Below are 14,672 nucleotides of genomic sequence, written 5' to 3' on the forward strand. Positions count from 1 at the left end.
CCCAAAAAAATAAAAAATAAAAATAAAAAAAAGATAGAGATTGTGTCAATAAGTAACACTATATAATATTTTAAGATAAAACTTTAATAATATTATACAATTCCTATGCAATTTGCTGATCTATCCTATTAATATTTATTGCTTCTTACACTTTCAGTTATGTCTCTATTCCAATAGCTGCTGGTAGAGGAAGGAATTATAAAACTCATTCAGACAAAATCTGACATGAGTTCACTATCCCGTCTATGCGATTAATTTTACAAAATTTTTGTTGTGAAAGGCATCATAATTCCTAAATATAATAAAGGTAGTTACAGTCACGTCATATTAGTGAGCTGTGAACTTGCAGAAGGAATGTGACTAGATATCAACTCTGTCATTCCTGACTGCCACTTGGTACACACTGATCTCTGGGCCTTTGTTACTCATCTGTAAAATGCGAATGAGGTAGCTTTTTTGGATTTAAATTAATGGTACTTAGATCAGTGGAAGGAAAGAGAAGGACTTATACTTGTCATCCTTAAAAGACTCTTTAGTTTGATAAATTAAAATTTGAATCTTTAGATTTTGATGTTAAAATGTGTACTTGGGGAGGAGGCAATAGATGGATGTTGTCTTTTATTATATACAGCACGGCAGAACCCTCTGCCCCTGCCCGTGTAGCTACTTTTTTCTAGAGCCTCTATTGAGTCAACATTATGTTTTCTTTCAGGATTGAAAAGTGTTGGTTGTCCAGAGAGTAAGACCTTTGGAAGGTTTCCATTCACAAGTAGAGCCTCCGATCCCTTTGTGACCTCACCTCCTGATGATGGGATGGCAGTCTTAGATTCTTGTTCATTTATGATTGATGATGACGCACGAGAGTCTTCTGGTTCTTCCGTGTTGAACCTGTGTGAAGAATCAGGTCTTTCATTTGACCTTGGACCTGAGGACTGGGGTGGGGCGTCTTCCTGTGAAGAATCTCGACAAGGGACTCCAGGAGATGTTTCATGGCTTCATAAGAGTTCTACTCAAAGCAAGTGGCTAAAATATCAAAACCCATCCCAGTGCAACTCAGCTGCTCTGAACAGAATTGACAGTAAAGTGACAGAGGGCCTCTCTGCTGAGCCTGTGTCTGGGTTGCATTTTAGCCATACAAGTGAAAGGCAGAGTTATGCTGTGAATGAAAGTTCTGTAGACCCTGTGCACCTGCAGATGATAAAAGGCATGCTCTATCAACAGCAGCAGGATGTTCCCAGAAAGGAAGCTCTTTCTCTGAATTTAAAGTATTCTTCCAAGATGGAAGAAATTCAGACTGTGTTAGGAACTTCTGCCAGCTACAACTCCAGAGTCAAAGGTCTACAGGTGAGGTTTCCTCTTGCTGTGTTTTCACCCAGAGTTACTGTCAGAATTCCAACAGAAGAGTGAGCAAATGGGAATAGTTTGCTTTTTAGTCAGATAACTATATTTTACATCTTTCCCAGTAGTTATGAATATTGGTTATATTATTTGAAAGTCTCTGGTGCAGTGCTGGACATACAAAAGCTATTTAATAAATGTTAGCTTTTATTCCTCTTTCTGCCATGGCTCCCAGTACTGATCTCACTGCAATTACTTTTATTTTTGACTGTCAAATCAATCTTGTTGATTGAATTATTTAGATAAGGTACATACATTTTTATAAATTGGCTATAAGTCATTATTATACTCACAACAGAAATAGAAATATAAAGTGATCCACTTGCAGCAAAACATATTCAAAATCTACTAAGAGGCCAAAGATTTTAAGAATTATCTTCTTTTGTTTGTTTGTTTGTTTGTTTGTTTGTGTGGAGAAAAGGCTTGGCTGTCCTAAACTCACTTTGTAGACTGGGCTGGCCTCCCCGAGTGCTGGGATTAAAGAGTTATTATTATTATTTTTTTAAGATTTATTTATTTATTAAGTATACAGTGTGTTGCTTGCATGTATGCTTGCACACCAGAAGACAGCACCAGATCTCATTATAGATGGTTGTGAGCCACCATGTGGTTGCTAGCAATTGAACTCAGGACCTTTGGAAGAGTAGGCAGTGCTCTTAACCTCTGAGCCATCTCTCCAGCCTCAAAGAGTTATCTTTTTTTTTTTTTTTTTTAAGGGTTTTAACAAATACTCATTTGTCTGAGTGTTCTATTTGCATGTATAACAGAAGAGGGCACCAGATCCCATTACAGATGGTTGTGAGCCACCATGTGGTTGCTGGGGATTGAACTCAGGACCTCTGGAAGAACAGACAGTGCTCTTAACCTCTGAACCATCTCTCCAGGCCCAAAGAGTTATCTTTTTAAGAGTTAAAAGTGTCATGTAGATATTCAGATTTTATCTGGTTTCTTATTTTAGACCATAAAACAACTTTTATGAATTCTGAAAGTCAAAAGTACAATTAGTGTTTTCTTCCATATCTATGAAAAACAATTTATTTATTGGTAAACAGTGATTTTTTTTTTTTTCCTTTTTGAGTTATAATAGGTTGACTCATTCTATTTCAGGACATAAATGGTTCTGAACTCTGTTTCCCAAGTGGGCAGAAAATAATATCAGCTTATCTTCCTCAAAGGCAAGTTCACATACCAGCTGTTTTCCAGTCTCCTACTCACTATAAACAGATCTTTACATCTTCCATCATAGGTAAGGCTGTTCTATTTTTATTCTGATGATGACTAGGTGTGAAGATTAGAACTACAAAAAGCATACTGAATTATGGATTTTCACAGTAAAGTCTCCTCTGGTGATTTTTCTTTTATCCTGCATGTTTACTCTAGTATGTATCAGTAACTTTATTCTAATGTCAGATCAGAACTGAGCTTTGAAAGTGAGACATTGAAATATTTTAAAGGTTATGGCTTTTATTTTCAAGTTGAAACAAATGAACCCATTACACTTAAAAGGATACTATTAAGTTTGAAGCATGATTAGGTCTAACTGTTTTGAGGTTTAAAAACAAAACTTGCCTTTTGAAATATGACTGTTATAAGCTGTGGTGGTGCCTGCTTGTCACCCCAGTGCATAGGAGGCTGCAGGAGATTGAGAATTTGAGATGTAGTAAACCTGTCTCAAAAACTAAAATAAAATAAGGTAAATAAATAAATGACGTGGCTGCTAAACACACAATATTTATATGTGTTGAAATGTTACAGTGAGGACCTACAGAGGTGGCTTAGCTATTCACTGTGCTCGGTGTTCTTTTAGAAGATCTGCGTTCCATTGTAGACACCCATCAGTAACTCTAACTCCAGGGGAGCCAATGATTCTCTTCTGGCCTCCTTGGGTACTGACAACTATGTGCACAAACCCACACACGGACTCACACATATGAACATAATTAAAAAATAAAAATCCTTTTAAAAAAAGATCTTACAGTGAAATCCATTAAAATATATATATATATGTGCAGTAATAATAAAAAGTGTGGATCACTTCAAAGTGAGTATAGCAGAGTCCGATAGACATGGGCTTCCATGCATCTAAGCACTGCATGCACTTGGTCTGCCTTTATGCACGCAGGCACTCATAGACATAAAATAAAAGTAAATCTTTAAGTTAATGGATGTGATAGCATTGTGTTACAGTTGACCATTGTAAACAGCACATTTGATACAAATATAAAATAATTTTGTGTTTAATTTTCAGCTCTCTCTTTTCTTTTTAGAGCATCTGAATATATTGCTGTTTGAGTTGGCACAAAGGCTGTACAAAGCACTTTCCAAAGTTGACATATCCTTTTATACATCATCAAAAGGAGAGACTCTGAAAAGTGGAAAAAATAATTCTCCATCCTGCCATCATAATCAACCTGCCAAACTTGTCATGGTTAAAAAAGAAGGCTCAAATAAGGTATTGCCCCTGCTCCCTCCTGCACTTGCCTCATTCATAGTTTAGGTACTATGCGAACTGAGACGTGAGCTTTCTTTGTGGTGTTAGTAACATAATAAGTTCTCAGTATTTTTTAATGAAATAAATGATCTGTGTTCCAAGATACAAAAATAAGAATTAAAGGTAGCCTTTCAAACTTTTAGAAACTTACTGCATAATAGTGGATGGAAAGTTACATAAATGTAAGGTAGGAAGAATGCACCTAAGCTACAGTGTCAGCACTGAGAAGGGAAATTTTTTGCCTGAGGAGTTAGAAAATGCTGAGATGAGACTGAAAGAAATAAAGCTTGAAAACTTCTGTACCAGCACTAGACAAGGCCAAGCGAGTAGAGAAGCGTGCTGACCTCATGTATATTGCTGGCATCACAAAGAAGCGTAAGTAACATGTTGATAACTTTTACTCATTTGTACAACTGCTTTCACCTATAATAGCAATAAAATAATTTCATTATTTGTATGTATCATTAGTTGAATATATAATTTGACCTTAAAAAGTCAAAGCAAGAATTCATAAATAACAGCATAGTCATAAGGTGAAATCTGTAGCCACTAACAATCTTTGTGCTGTTTTCAAGATTATTTGATGGCATGCTTGTGTCTTCACACTGTGCTGTTTGTTAAAAGGTTAGGTCACAGAGTACAAAATACATCATTTTGTGAATTTTAAGAAAAACTGTGTATATCTTTGTGTGTGTATGTTTATTTATATGTGCTTATGTAGAAAAAAGCATAGATGTTGCTAGTAGTTGTCACTGTGTAGATTTCAAGTATCTAGTGAACACAACTGGGGAACAATAAAATTACAATTTATTGCTAATTTTAAAGTACTTTTTTAAAAAATGCATGTTAGTATTTGCCTGCAGGTATGTTTATGTGAGAGTCAGATCCCATGGAACTGGAGTTATAGACAGATGTGAGCTGTCATGTGGATGCTGGGAATTGAACCTGGATCTTCTGGAAGAACAGCTAGTGCTCTTAATTACTAAACCATCTCTACAGTTGCTTAGATATATTTTAAATAAGATGTATTTATTTTTATTTAACATGTGTATGAATGTCTGCATGTATGTATGTTCACTGCATGCTTACCTAGAGCCCACAGAGGCCAGGAGAGAGTGCTGGATTCTCTAGAACTGGAATTCTAGGTGGTTCTGAGCTGTCATGTGGTTGCTTGAAGCTGAATCTGGGTCTTCTGCAGGAGCATCAAGAACTCTTTTTGTTGTTTGTTTGTTTTCTGTTTTGTTTTGTTTTGTTTTGTTTTCGAGACAGCGTCTCTCTGTGTAGCCTTGGCTGTCCTGGACTCACTTTGTAGATCAGGCTGGCCTCGAACTCACAGCGATCCACCTGCCTCTGCTTCCCAAGTGCTGGCATTAAAGGAGTGTGCCACCATGTCCAGCCCAGCAAGAACTCTTAATGCTGAGCCAACTCCCCAGCCTCTCAAATAAGTTTTTGTTCTCATGATAATATTCTCTTTTGATAAAGAGAAAACAAATAGAAAGTATTACTTTATAATTTTAATGTATTGTTTAACTTAATAGGAAAGTGGTTTATTTCTTGCAATATGTTAACAGGCAGCCTTTATAAAATGCTTGACAAGGATACAGAAAATAGTATACAAGTAGAAATAGTTTTTTTTCTTACTAAATTTTAATATGCATGCTAAGCAAACACTGTACCCCTGAGTTGAACCCTTAAACTCATTACATCATCTTCTCCCGTAGGGTCGTCTGTTTTACACATGCGATAGGCCAAAAGATAGACAATGCAGATTTTTCAAGTGGCTTGAGGAAGCGGCTCCAGGACGGTTATCACAGGATGAGTCTCAACCCAACATGGTTTTTAGTGATATTAAGAGTATGGGCTCATATTTAAGAAGTCAAAAGGTGCCAGTCTATGAGGAATGCCAGCTTTTGTTGAAGTATGTTTTATGGCATCATAACATTTCTTGTAATTATCTTAGAAAATAGCAACCCTCACAGAGTTATCAGCAAGTTCTCTAGGGTTGATCCTGGAGTCTTGCACATGCTGTGCAGTCATTGTACTAAACTACATTCCAAACCCATCAGTGGTTTTAGGAGAAATTGAGATGGGGAAAAACATCAAGGAGGCAGCTTCTAGTCATTTATGGCTATTCACAGACTGAATGGAAACTCCATTTAGAAAATCATGGTAATAACTCTTTAGCAGTACAGAAATAGGTCATTTTCAAGCCCGTATTAAGAACTGATAGAATGATAGCGTGTTAAGAACGATAGTTTTAGAAACAGAAATTTATGAAAGTAGGCTCACTAAACAGGAACGTTAATGATAGTTTGCATGGAAATTTAATAACTTATTGAAAGCTTATAGATGCCAGAGTCTTTTCTAAGGACTTCATGTATATTATTTCCTCATAACAATAATGTGTAAGATGATTATAATTAAGATGATTATTCTAATTTTACAGCTATATAAACTTAATCTGGCTTCTAAATTTTTTTTCTGTTTTGGTTATTATTAAAGCTGATGACATAGCCAGGCAGTGGTGACATATACCTTTAATCCAAGTACTTGGGAGGCAGATGCAGGTGGATCTCTGTGAGTTCAAGGCCAATCTGGTCCACAGAGTGAGTTCCAGGACAGCCAAGGCTATACACAGCGAGACCTTGTCTTGGGGGGAAAAAAAAAAGCTGATGACAAATCTGTGAATTATTTTCTTCCTTTGATAGACAATATTTATAGTTTACAATATCTATGAAAGTAAATAAACATGCACAGTCATGGTTCTTTCTTTTACATGATGTGTTTAAAAATTAAAATAATTCTCCCTTAATACTCAAATTTATTTTTAAAAGATTTAAGCAAAATGTATTTATGCATGGTATGTGACTGTGTGTATGTATATGCACATGTTTGTAGGCACTTGTACAGGCCAGACGAGGTTACTGAATCCATCAGAGCTGGAGTTGCAAGTGTTTGTGAGGGGCCAGGCATGGGTATGGGAACTGAACTCAGGTCCTCTGGAAGAGCAGGAAGTGTTCCTAACTTGAGCACTCTCTTACCCCCTCAAATTCACTTTTAATTTTTGTTTTTTTGTTTTTTTTCAGGAAAGGATTTGATTTTCAGAGGAAACAGTATGGTAAACTAAAGAAGTTTGCAACTGTAAATCCTGAATTTTACAGTGAAACAAAAAGTAAGATTTATCTTAAGCTGAGTCGGAAGGAGAGTTCTTCAATTTACAATAAAGGTAGGTAGATCTGATTGTGTTCGTGACTGAGTTCCATACAGCTGAGGACTTGGTTAAGATGTAGCTCTGCAAATCCTTAATAGTAGAGGGAATTCCTAAAGGATTATTTAATACAGTGAAAGTTAGGGTATAATAGAACATTTCTAAAAGGCATACTTAAAATTTTAGAGTTTTTAAAAAGATGTATTCGTGTATATGAGCACTCCATTTGCATATTTGCATGAGTGCATTGACAGAAGAGAGCATCAGACAGAAGAGGGCACCAGAGCTCATTGTAGATAGTTGTGAGTCACCATGTGGTTGCTGGGAATTGAACTCAGGACCTCTGGATGAGCAGCCACTGCTCTTAACCGCTGAGCCATCTCTTCAGCCCCGAGGAGGTTTTGTTTTTTTTAATTTATTCTAGAAGCCACTGTATTGAAAAGTTACACTCAGCTCTTGGTATCATATATAAAGGATTGAAGGTTGCATTTTTGTTTTTTATTTGGTCCTGTTTACTTCTGTTGTTACTGACATCTTTTCTTTGGGTCTCTGGTTTTGTCAGGATCTGGTAAACCATTCTTTTCTCACATCTTAAGGCAGATACTTAGTATGTTGATTTTTGAGGCTTTTTTTTTTACTACCATCCTTATTAGAGTCTAAGCATTCTTCAAGTACCAACCTACTTTCATTGAATAATTTTTTTATTATAATTGTTTTAAATTTTCCATTAGAGTTCATCTTTAACCTGTAGGTTATTATCACATTCAAACATCTAGGAACTTCTATTTTATGCTCTTGTTACTAATTGCTGGCTTCATTGTATTATGGGCAAAGATTATAGTTTTTATACTACCACTCTTTAAAGTTGGTGCGAGCTTTTGTTTTGAGTAGGGTCTTGCTGTGCATCAAGCCCACCAAGGTCCTTGTTTAGCCTCTGAATCCTGGCATTACAGATGTGCACCACCCCATCCAGACTTTCAAGGTGTTCTTAATGGCTTAGTGCATGAGAAATATATATTGTTCTAGCTGTTCTTTAAGCCCCATATCAAGCCTACTATTGTTTGCCTAGATGTTAATTAGTTATGGACAATCAAGGGGGGTGGTGAATTGAATTCTTTTATTATGGCACACACTCTTGTTGCTGGTTTGTTAGAATCTTACAGATTAAGACAGTTTTACGAGATAAATGTTTTAAGTTACTATCTTAGTAAATTAAACCATTTTCATTATATAGAGACCCTACAGCTACAATACATTTCTCTTAAAATATATTATCAATATAGATATATCAGGATTATCATTACTAATATTTACTTGATAAGTTAGTTTTAAATACTTTCTACCTTTATGTTTTTATAAGTATGTTTCTTCTACTATAAAGATTTTATTTATAAATAAATTAAACTCAATTAGGTTTATTATGAATGATAAACTTATATGCTTCAAAAAATTTTAGTTTTGTTTATTTTAGTTTCTCTTAAGCTTTTTATTTTGTTTGTTTTTAAGAAACGGTCTTACTGTTGTAGTCTTGGTTAGCCTAGAACTCGCAATGTTAACCAACCTGACCTTGAACGCGTAGAGATCTGCCTGCCTCTGCCTCTGGATTGCTAGCGTTAAAGGTGTGCACCACTATGCCTTCTTATGCCCTTTCCCCTTTTTAATTATACAAGTTAAAAAGAAAATTGTATGTGTGTGGGGCCGTTGTTTTGCCATGTGGATGCTAGAGATTGAACTGGGGTCATGTGGAAAAGTAACCAGTGCACTTAATGTCTGAGCCATCTCTCTAGCCCACCATTAAAAAAAATGATTTGACTGATTTATTTTTGTGCGAGTATGAGGTAGGTACACACATGCCTGGCAACTGTGTGAATGTCAGGGGTCAACTCTTAAGTTCTTTCTAACTTGTTTTGAGGCAAGGTCTCTTGTTTCTGCTGTTGTGCTGTGTATGTGAGCTTTTGATCTGTTCTCCTGCTGCTGCCTCCTGGAATCTTACCCCATAGAAACTCTGGGATTGCAGACTTACTCCATCTGACCTAGCTTTTTCGCCCCTACCCAGCATCGAAACAGTAGTTCATCATAATGTACATGAATTTGAAATCTGCAGAAGGTGGAGATCACTAGGGTTCTTATCATGCATTCAGAAGTAACCATGTCAGGTGGTGGATATGTTGTGGATATGTTGTAGCTTGGTTGTGGCAAGCATCACAAAAGATACATCAAAATTTGTTTTGGCTGGGATTGTAATACAGTGGTAGAATGGGTACATAGCATGCACAAAGCTAGGTTCAATTTCTACTACTACCCCCAGTGCCATGTTAAATATCTCCTTTGTTTGCTTGTTTGTTTTGGTCAAGCTGACCTCAGTAAAGCCGGAATTTGAAAGTGTTTGTCCTTTCAGGTGATCTTTGGGTTATTTCAAAAACCCTGGACTTCGAACTAGATACTTTCATCGCATGCAGTGCCTTCTTTGGGCCATCTGCTGCCAATGAAGTGGAGCTGCTGCCTTTGAAAGGCTATTTTCCTTCTAATTGGCCCACTAACAGTAAGTGTCATCTTGTCCACCCTCATTTCTATTTAAAGAGAACAACAGACACAGAAGGCAGTAAGAGTCAGAATGGTGTGTGTGGGGTTGTTTGACTGATGCCCATGGAAAGGGTCTATTTATAGTCCATCAACAAGGGAAGCCACGGCAGGTACTTAAAACAGGAACATGGAGGCAGGAACTAAAGAAATCATCGAGGAGCACTGCTTACTGCCTTGCTCTCCATGGCCTACTTTGTTATACAACCCAGGATCACCTGCCCAGAGGTAGCATTGTCCATAGTGGGCTGGAGCCTTCCACTTCAATCGTAAATCCAGGAAATGTCCCCACAGGCTAAGCTTCAGGCTAGTTCAATAGAAATATTATTAATATTCTCTCATTTGAATTTACCTCTTCCTAATTTGTGTCAAGTTGACATAAAACTAACACATGTATGAAAGTTGAATTTGTAAATATTTCTACAGTTCAAGTCCTATAGGGCTAACATTATAATGAAATCTTAAGGGGCCATAGAGATAGACCAGTGATTAAGATCAATTGTTGACCTTGCAGAGGGCCCAAGCTTAGTCTCAGCACCCACATGATAACACACAATGGTCTGTAATGGCAGTTATGAGGATGTGACACCCTCTTCTGACTTACAAGGGCACTAGGCACACACACACACACACACACACACACACACACACACACACACACATATAAATGCACATAGAAAAAACGCTTATGCACATTAAAAAAAAACCTTTAAAAAAGAAATCTTAAGCTATCATTTAGTATTTGGTTAAAACTAAATTTTATATACTATATACCTGATTTGGACACAAGACCTTTTTCATATAATTTTACTTAGATGAATTCTAATTTTGGGGGGCTTTGAAGGTATATTTAGTGTATCTTTACACGGAGATGTTCTTAGAGATTTGAGATTCAGCAGAATGTCATTTTTTACCTTGAGAGTACCTACACTATTTTGAGAAGTTCTCTTTTTATTTGTTTTTTATGTGTCTGAATGCTTTGCCTGTATGTATGTCTGTACCATACACGCACATGCCTGATCTGCAGAGGTAAGAATAGGGCATCAGGACCCCTGGAACTTGAGTTACAGATGGGTGTGATCTTCCATGTGGGTGCTGGGCATCCAGCCCTGGCTATCTGAAAGAGAAACAACTACTCGACTGCTGAGCCACCACCTCTCCTACCCCTCTTGAGAAATTCTTATGAAGACAGACTACCCACCTTATTTTTCTTTTCTTTCTTTTTTAAAAAAATATTATTTATTTATTTATTATGAATACAGTGCTCTGCCTGCATGTATACCTGCAGACCAGAAGAGGACATCAGATCACATTATGGATGGTTGTGAGCCACCACGTGGTTGCTAGGGAATTGAACTCAGGACCTTTGGAGGAGCAGTCAGTGCCCTTAACCTCTGAGCCATCTCTCCAGCCCCTTATTTTTCTTTTAGTAAAGAAATCTTTAGCCAGCTTGGGCTATGTAAGACTTGTCTCAAACAGAAAATTACTAATTTTGTTGACATTTAGGGTCCTTAGAAGTCCCATAGCAGAAGAAACTTTAGTAAGTTTACTCCCATCTAGTTCTATGCATCTGGAAGTTTCTGCAGATCTCGCTATACATTTCAGTCTCTATTTCTTTCTTCTTCCTTTTAAAAAGATTTACTTGTTTATGTATGTTTTGTATATCAGTGCTCTGTTTTCATGAAGAGGGCACCAGATCCCATTATTGATAGTTATAAGACACCGTGTAGTTGCTGGGAATTGAACTCAGGACCTTTGGAAGAACAGCCAGTGCTCTTAACCTCTGAGCCATCTCTCCAGCCACTGTTCATGTGGACATTTTTCTGTTTGTTGCAAATGCTTTCTTAGCAATGTTAGTGTTTAGAGAAACTACATAAGTACTCCTCTGCAGCACACACGGTGCCTGAGCATTAGTGCTGTTCTGTATTTCCTGTACATACTCCCGAGTATGACTTCAATTACATTCTTTATGGGTGCTCACACACAAAATGAATGAGTAGAGGGCATAGCAATGTAAAAGATAGACATTAAAGACCTCTGCATGTCCTAATGTTGTATTTTCTGTCATCTGACTAGTTCAGAAAGTAACCCCTGGTTATAAAGACATTTTATTGACATCTAATATTCATTTTCTATGTTGTCCCTATAGCAACAGTCCATGCATTATTGGTTTGTAATGCCAGCACAGAGCTGACAACTCTGAAAAACATTCAAGACTATGTTAATCCAGCTACTCTTCCACTAATGCCACACCTGTTAGCAATGTAAGTCATTTTTTTTTATCTTTGGGTCATGGGTATTAAATTATGGTGTCCTAGTTTGCTTTCTATTGTTGTGACAAACGCTATAATCAGAAGCAGCTTGGGAGGAAAAGGTTCATTTCATCATTATAGCTTAGAGTCTATCTTAAAGGGAACTCAGTGCAGAAACCGGGTGGCAGGAACTGAACAGAGACTGTGAAGGAACACTGCTTACTAGCTTGCTGAGTCAGCTTTCTGATACAGCCAAGAAGCCCCTGCCCCACAGACCCCCATGGACCAATGTGATGAAGGCATTTGCTTGCTTGAGGTTTCTCTTCCCAGATGACATGAGTTTGTATCAAGTTGACAAAAATAAAAAATAAATAAATAAAAATTAAACAGCTCCAATGGTAACTGAAAGTGCATAGCAGAACATTAAATATATTTTATAACAAAATTATAATTATCTTTTAAATTTGGAGATTACTGTGTATTAGAAGTTAAGCATAAAACAGATGTGGCTCAGTGGTAGAATGCTGTGAGCATGTGTGAGGCTCTGGTTTGATCCCCAGCACCAAAATAAATAAAATTCATAAAACGAAAGAAAAAATATATGTATTGCTTAATTTCTCCTTATTGAGTGATCCTATTTTAAAGGATCACTATAGTGCATACTTTTACTCATCTCTATGGTTTCTTACGGTGTATGGTATTTTGCCTGCATGTATCTATGTGCATCATGTATGTACCTGGCATCTAAAGAGGCCAGAAAAGTAACTGGCTCCCCTGGAACTGTAGTTATAGCCAGTTGTGGGTTCTAGGACGAGAACCTAGATTTCCTGGAGGAGCAGCCAGTGCTCTTAATGACTGAGCCTTCTCTCCAGTTCCTTATCTGTATCTTAATGCTACATATTACTTAATGTTCAAAAGATGCTTTTATAGTATGGATGCTGATATTGTTTTTATTCTAATTACCCATATCTCACTTTTAAATTTCTAACACCAAAGTTCTTTTTTAAGAATGAGAATGAGGCTAGGCTATAGCTCATTCTGTCTTATCTATGAGGCCTTAGGTTCACTCCACCACCACATTGACCAGCTGTGGTACTATATTCTGTAGTCTTAGCACTTCAGGGGTGGGAACAGGAAAACCATGAGTTCTAGTTTATCTTCAGCCACTTAAGAGTCTCAGATCAACTCGAATGCATGAGGTAGCCTGTCTTGATGAATCAGTGAATGCATTAAAGTAACTGGGAAGTGAATGTATACTTAATACATTAAAATGAGAACAGTATGTTTCCTAGCAATGGGTATTGAGCCCCACTTATGGTAAACAAGTGCTCCAACACTGAGCTACTGTCCCAGGTCCTATTTTCCAGTTTGGATTTGTATTATCTATCTTGCAGCTTTATCCTTTTCTTTACCACAATGAAACCTTAGGTATTTTTGTTTTTAAGCCATGTAACATTATTTTTATATGTTTTAAATGACAATAAAATCCATTTGCCTACTGTAATTTTTCCTGAAGTAGAGACTATATTAATTATCTAAACCTCTACTATTTATTTGTACCATGATTTTGTAGGAACATTTCAACATTTATATATCTCTTTTTGGTTGTAATTCTTTTTGGTGTAAGAGTATATAATTAATGTATAAACTACTTAAGCTTAACAGATAATAGGTACTTTGTAAATATTAGTTCTCTTGCTCCCTCCAGATTGAAGCCTATCTTTATTACCTCAGAAACTTTCCTGATGATTGTGAAGTGAAAGCTAAGTTATGAACAAGTCTACCTAAATGTTTCAGAACTCCTTAACTGTTTCTAATGTACTCTCTTTTTTACCAGGTCTCAGTCAGCTACAGTTAGCAGTAAAAATGTCAGTAAAAGAAAATTTATCCCACCAGCTGTTACAAACATTAAAACAAAATTTGAACTCCTCAACTTAGAAGCAACCTTGCAGTTAGCCAGTGAGTTGATTAACAAGCACAGGCTGAACAAGGATCAAGCTACGGCATTAATTCAGATAGCTCGAATGATGGCATCCCAGGAAAGGGATGAAGATTCACTGGAGCCCTTCAGCTGTTCTCTGCCCATCACAGTCATCCATGGTAAGAGACAGCTGTAGAAAATGGAACCATTTCTAAGTTATTCTGCTCTTTTGTAGTATTCTAGTGGGTGTAATGTAACATTTTGAATTAGAGCTATGCTTTCCTATCCTGGCTTCATCATTTACTGGCTTGGGTAGGTGACTTAGCTTTGATTTCTGTGAAATGCGGATTAAAAGTAGCACATACTTTATATGATTGGATGCTTAAATGATTAAATATAAATAAATGCTTTGAGGAGTGCACAGCATATGGGGCCCTCAGTACCTCTCACATTTATTATGCTCATTGCTCCATCTTAGTTTCACCTTTGTCGTAGTTGACCCGTATAGTTTTTCTAAGATGTGCATTCTGACAAATCAATTCTGTTACGTAAAACCCTACAGTGTTTGCTTGCTAGCTTCAGGAGAAAATTTAAATTTCTTAGCCATAGTAGACTTATGATTTATCCTTTTTTTTTTTTTTTTTTTTGAAACAATATACCTTGGCTGTCCTGGAGCTCAGTATATAGACCAGACTGGCCTTGAACTCACAGAGAGCTACATGCCTATGCCTCCCAGGTGCTGATTTGTCTTCTTGTAGTTTATCCCTTTGTCTTCCCCTGAGAACCCTTTCTTTCCTCCTTGCTGTATACCTGTGGAAATTT

General features: G+C 36.9%; 1 protein-coding gene across 1 annotated transcript in view; it reads left to right on the forward strand.

Annotated features, from left to right (window-relative positions):
- Zgrf1 (zinc finger GRF-type containing 1) overlaps positions 1-14,672 on the forward strand; it is a 50,880-nt gene that overhangs the window by 22,373 nt on the left and 13,835 nt on the right. Inside the window, exons 11-18 of the mRNA XM_051165698.1 lie at positions 713-1,344; positions 2,506-2,644; positions 3,666-3,850; positions 5,611-5,807; positions 6,976-7,115; positions 9,496-9,639; positions 11,827-11,941; positions 13,767-14,029. Coding sequence (XP_051021655.1) covers positions 713-1,344; positions 2,506-2,644; positions 3,666-3,850; positions 5,611-5,807; positions 6,976-7,115; positions 9,496-9,639; positions 11,827-11,941; positions 13,767-14,029 — 1,815 coding nt within the window. The remainder of the gene's footprint in view (positions 1-712; positions 1,345-2,505; positions 2,645-3,665; positions 3,851-5,610; positions 5,808-6,975; positions 7,116-9,495; positions 9,640-11,826; positions 11,942-13,766; positions 14,030-14,672) is intronic.

Source organism: Acomys russatus, chromosome 23 (genome assembly GCF_903995435.1).
Source record: "Acomys russatus chromosome 23, mAcoRus1.1, whole genome shotgun sequence".
Classification (NCBI taxonomy): Eukaryota; Metazoa; Chordata; class Mammalia; order Rodentia; family Muridae; genus Acomys; species Acomys russatus.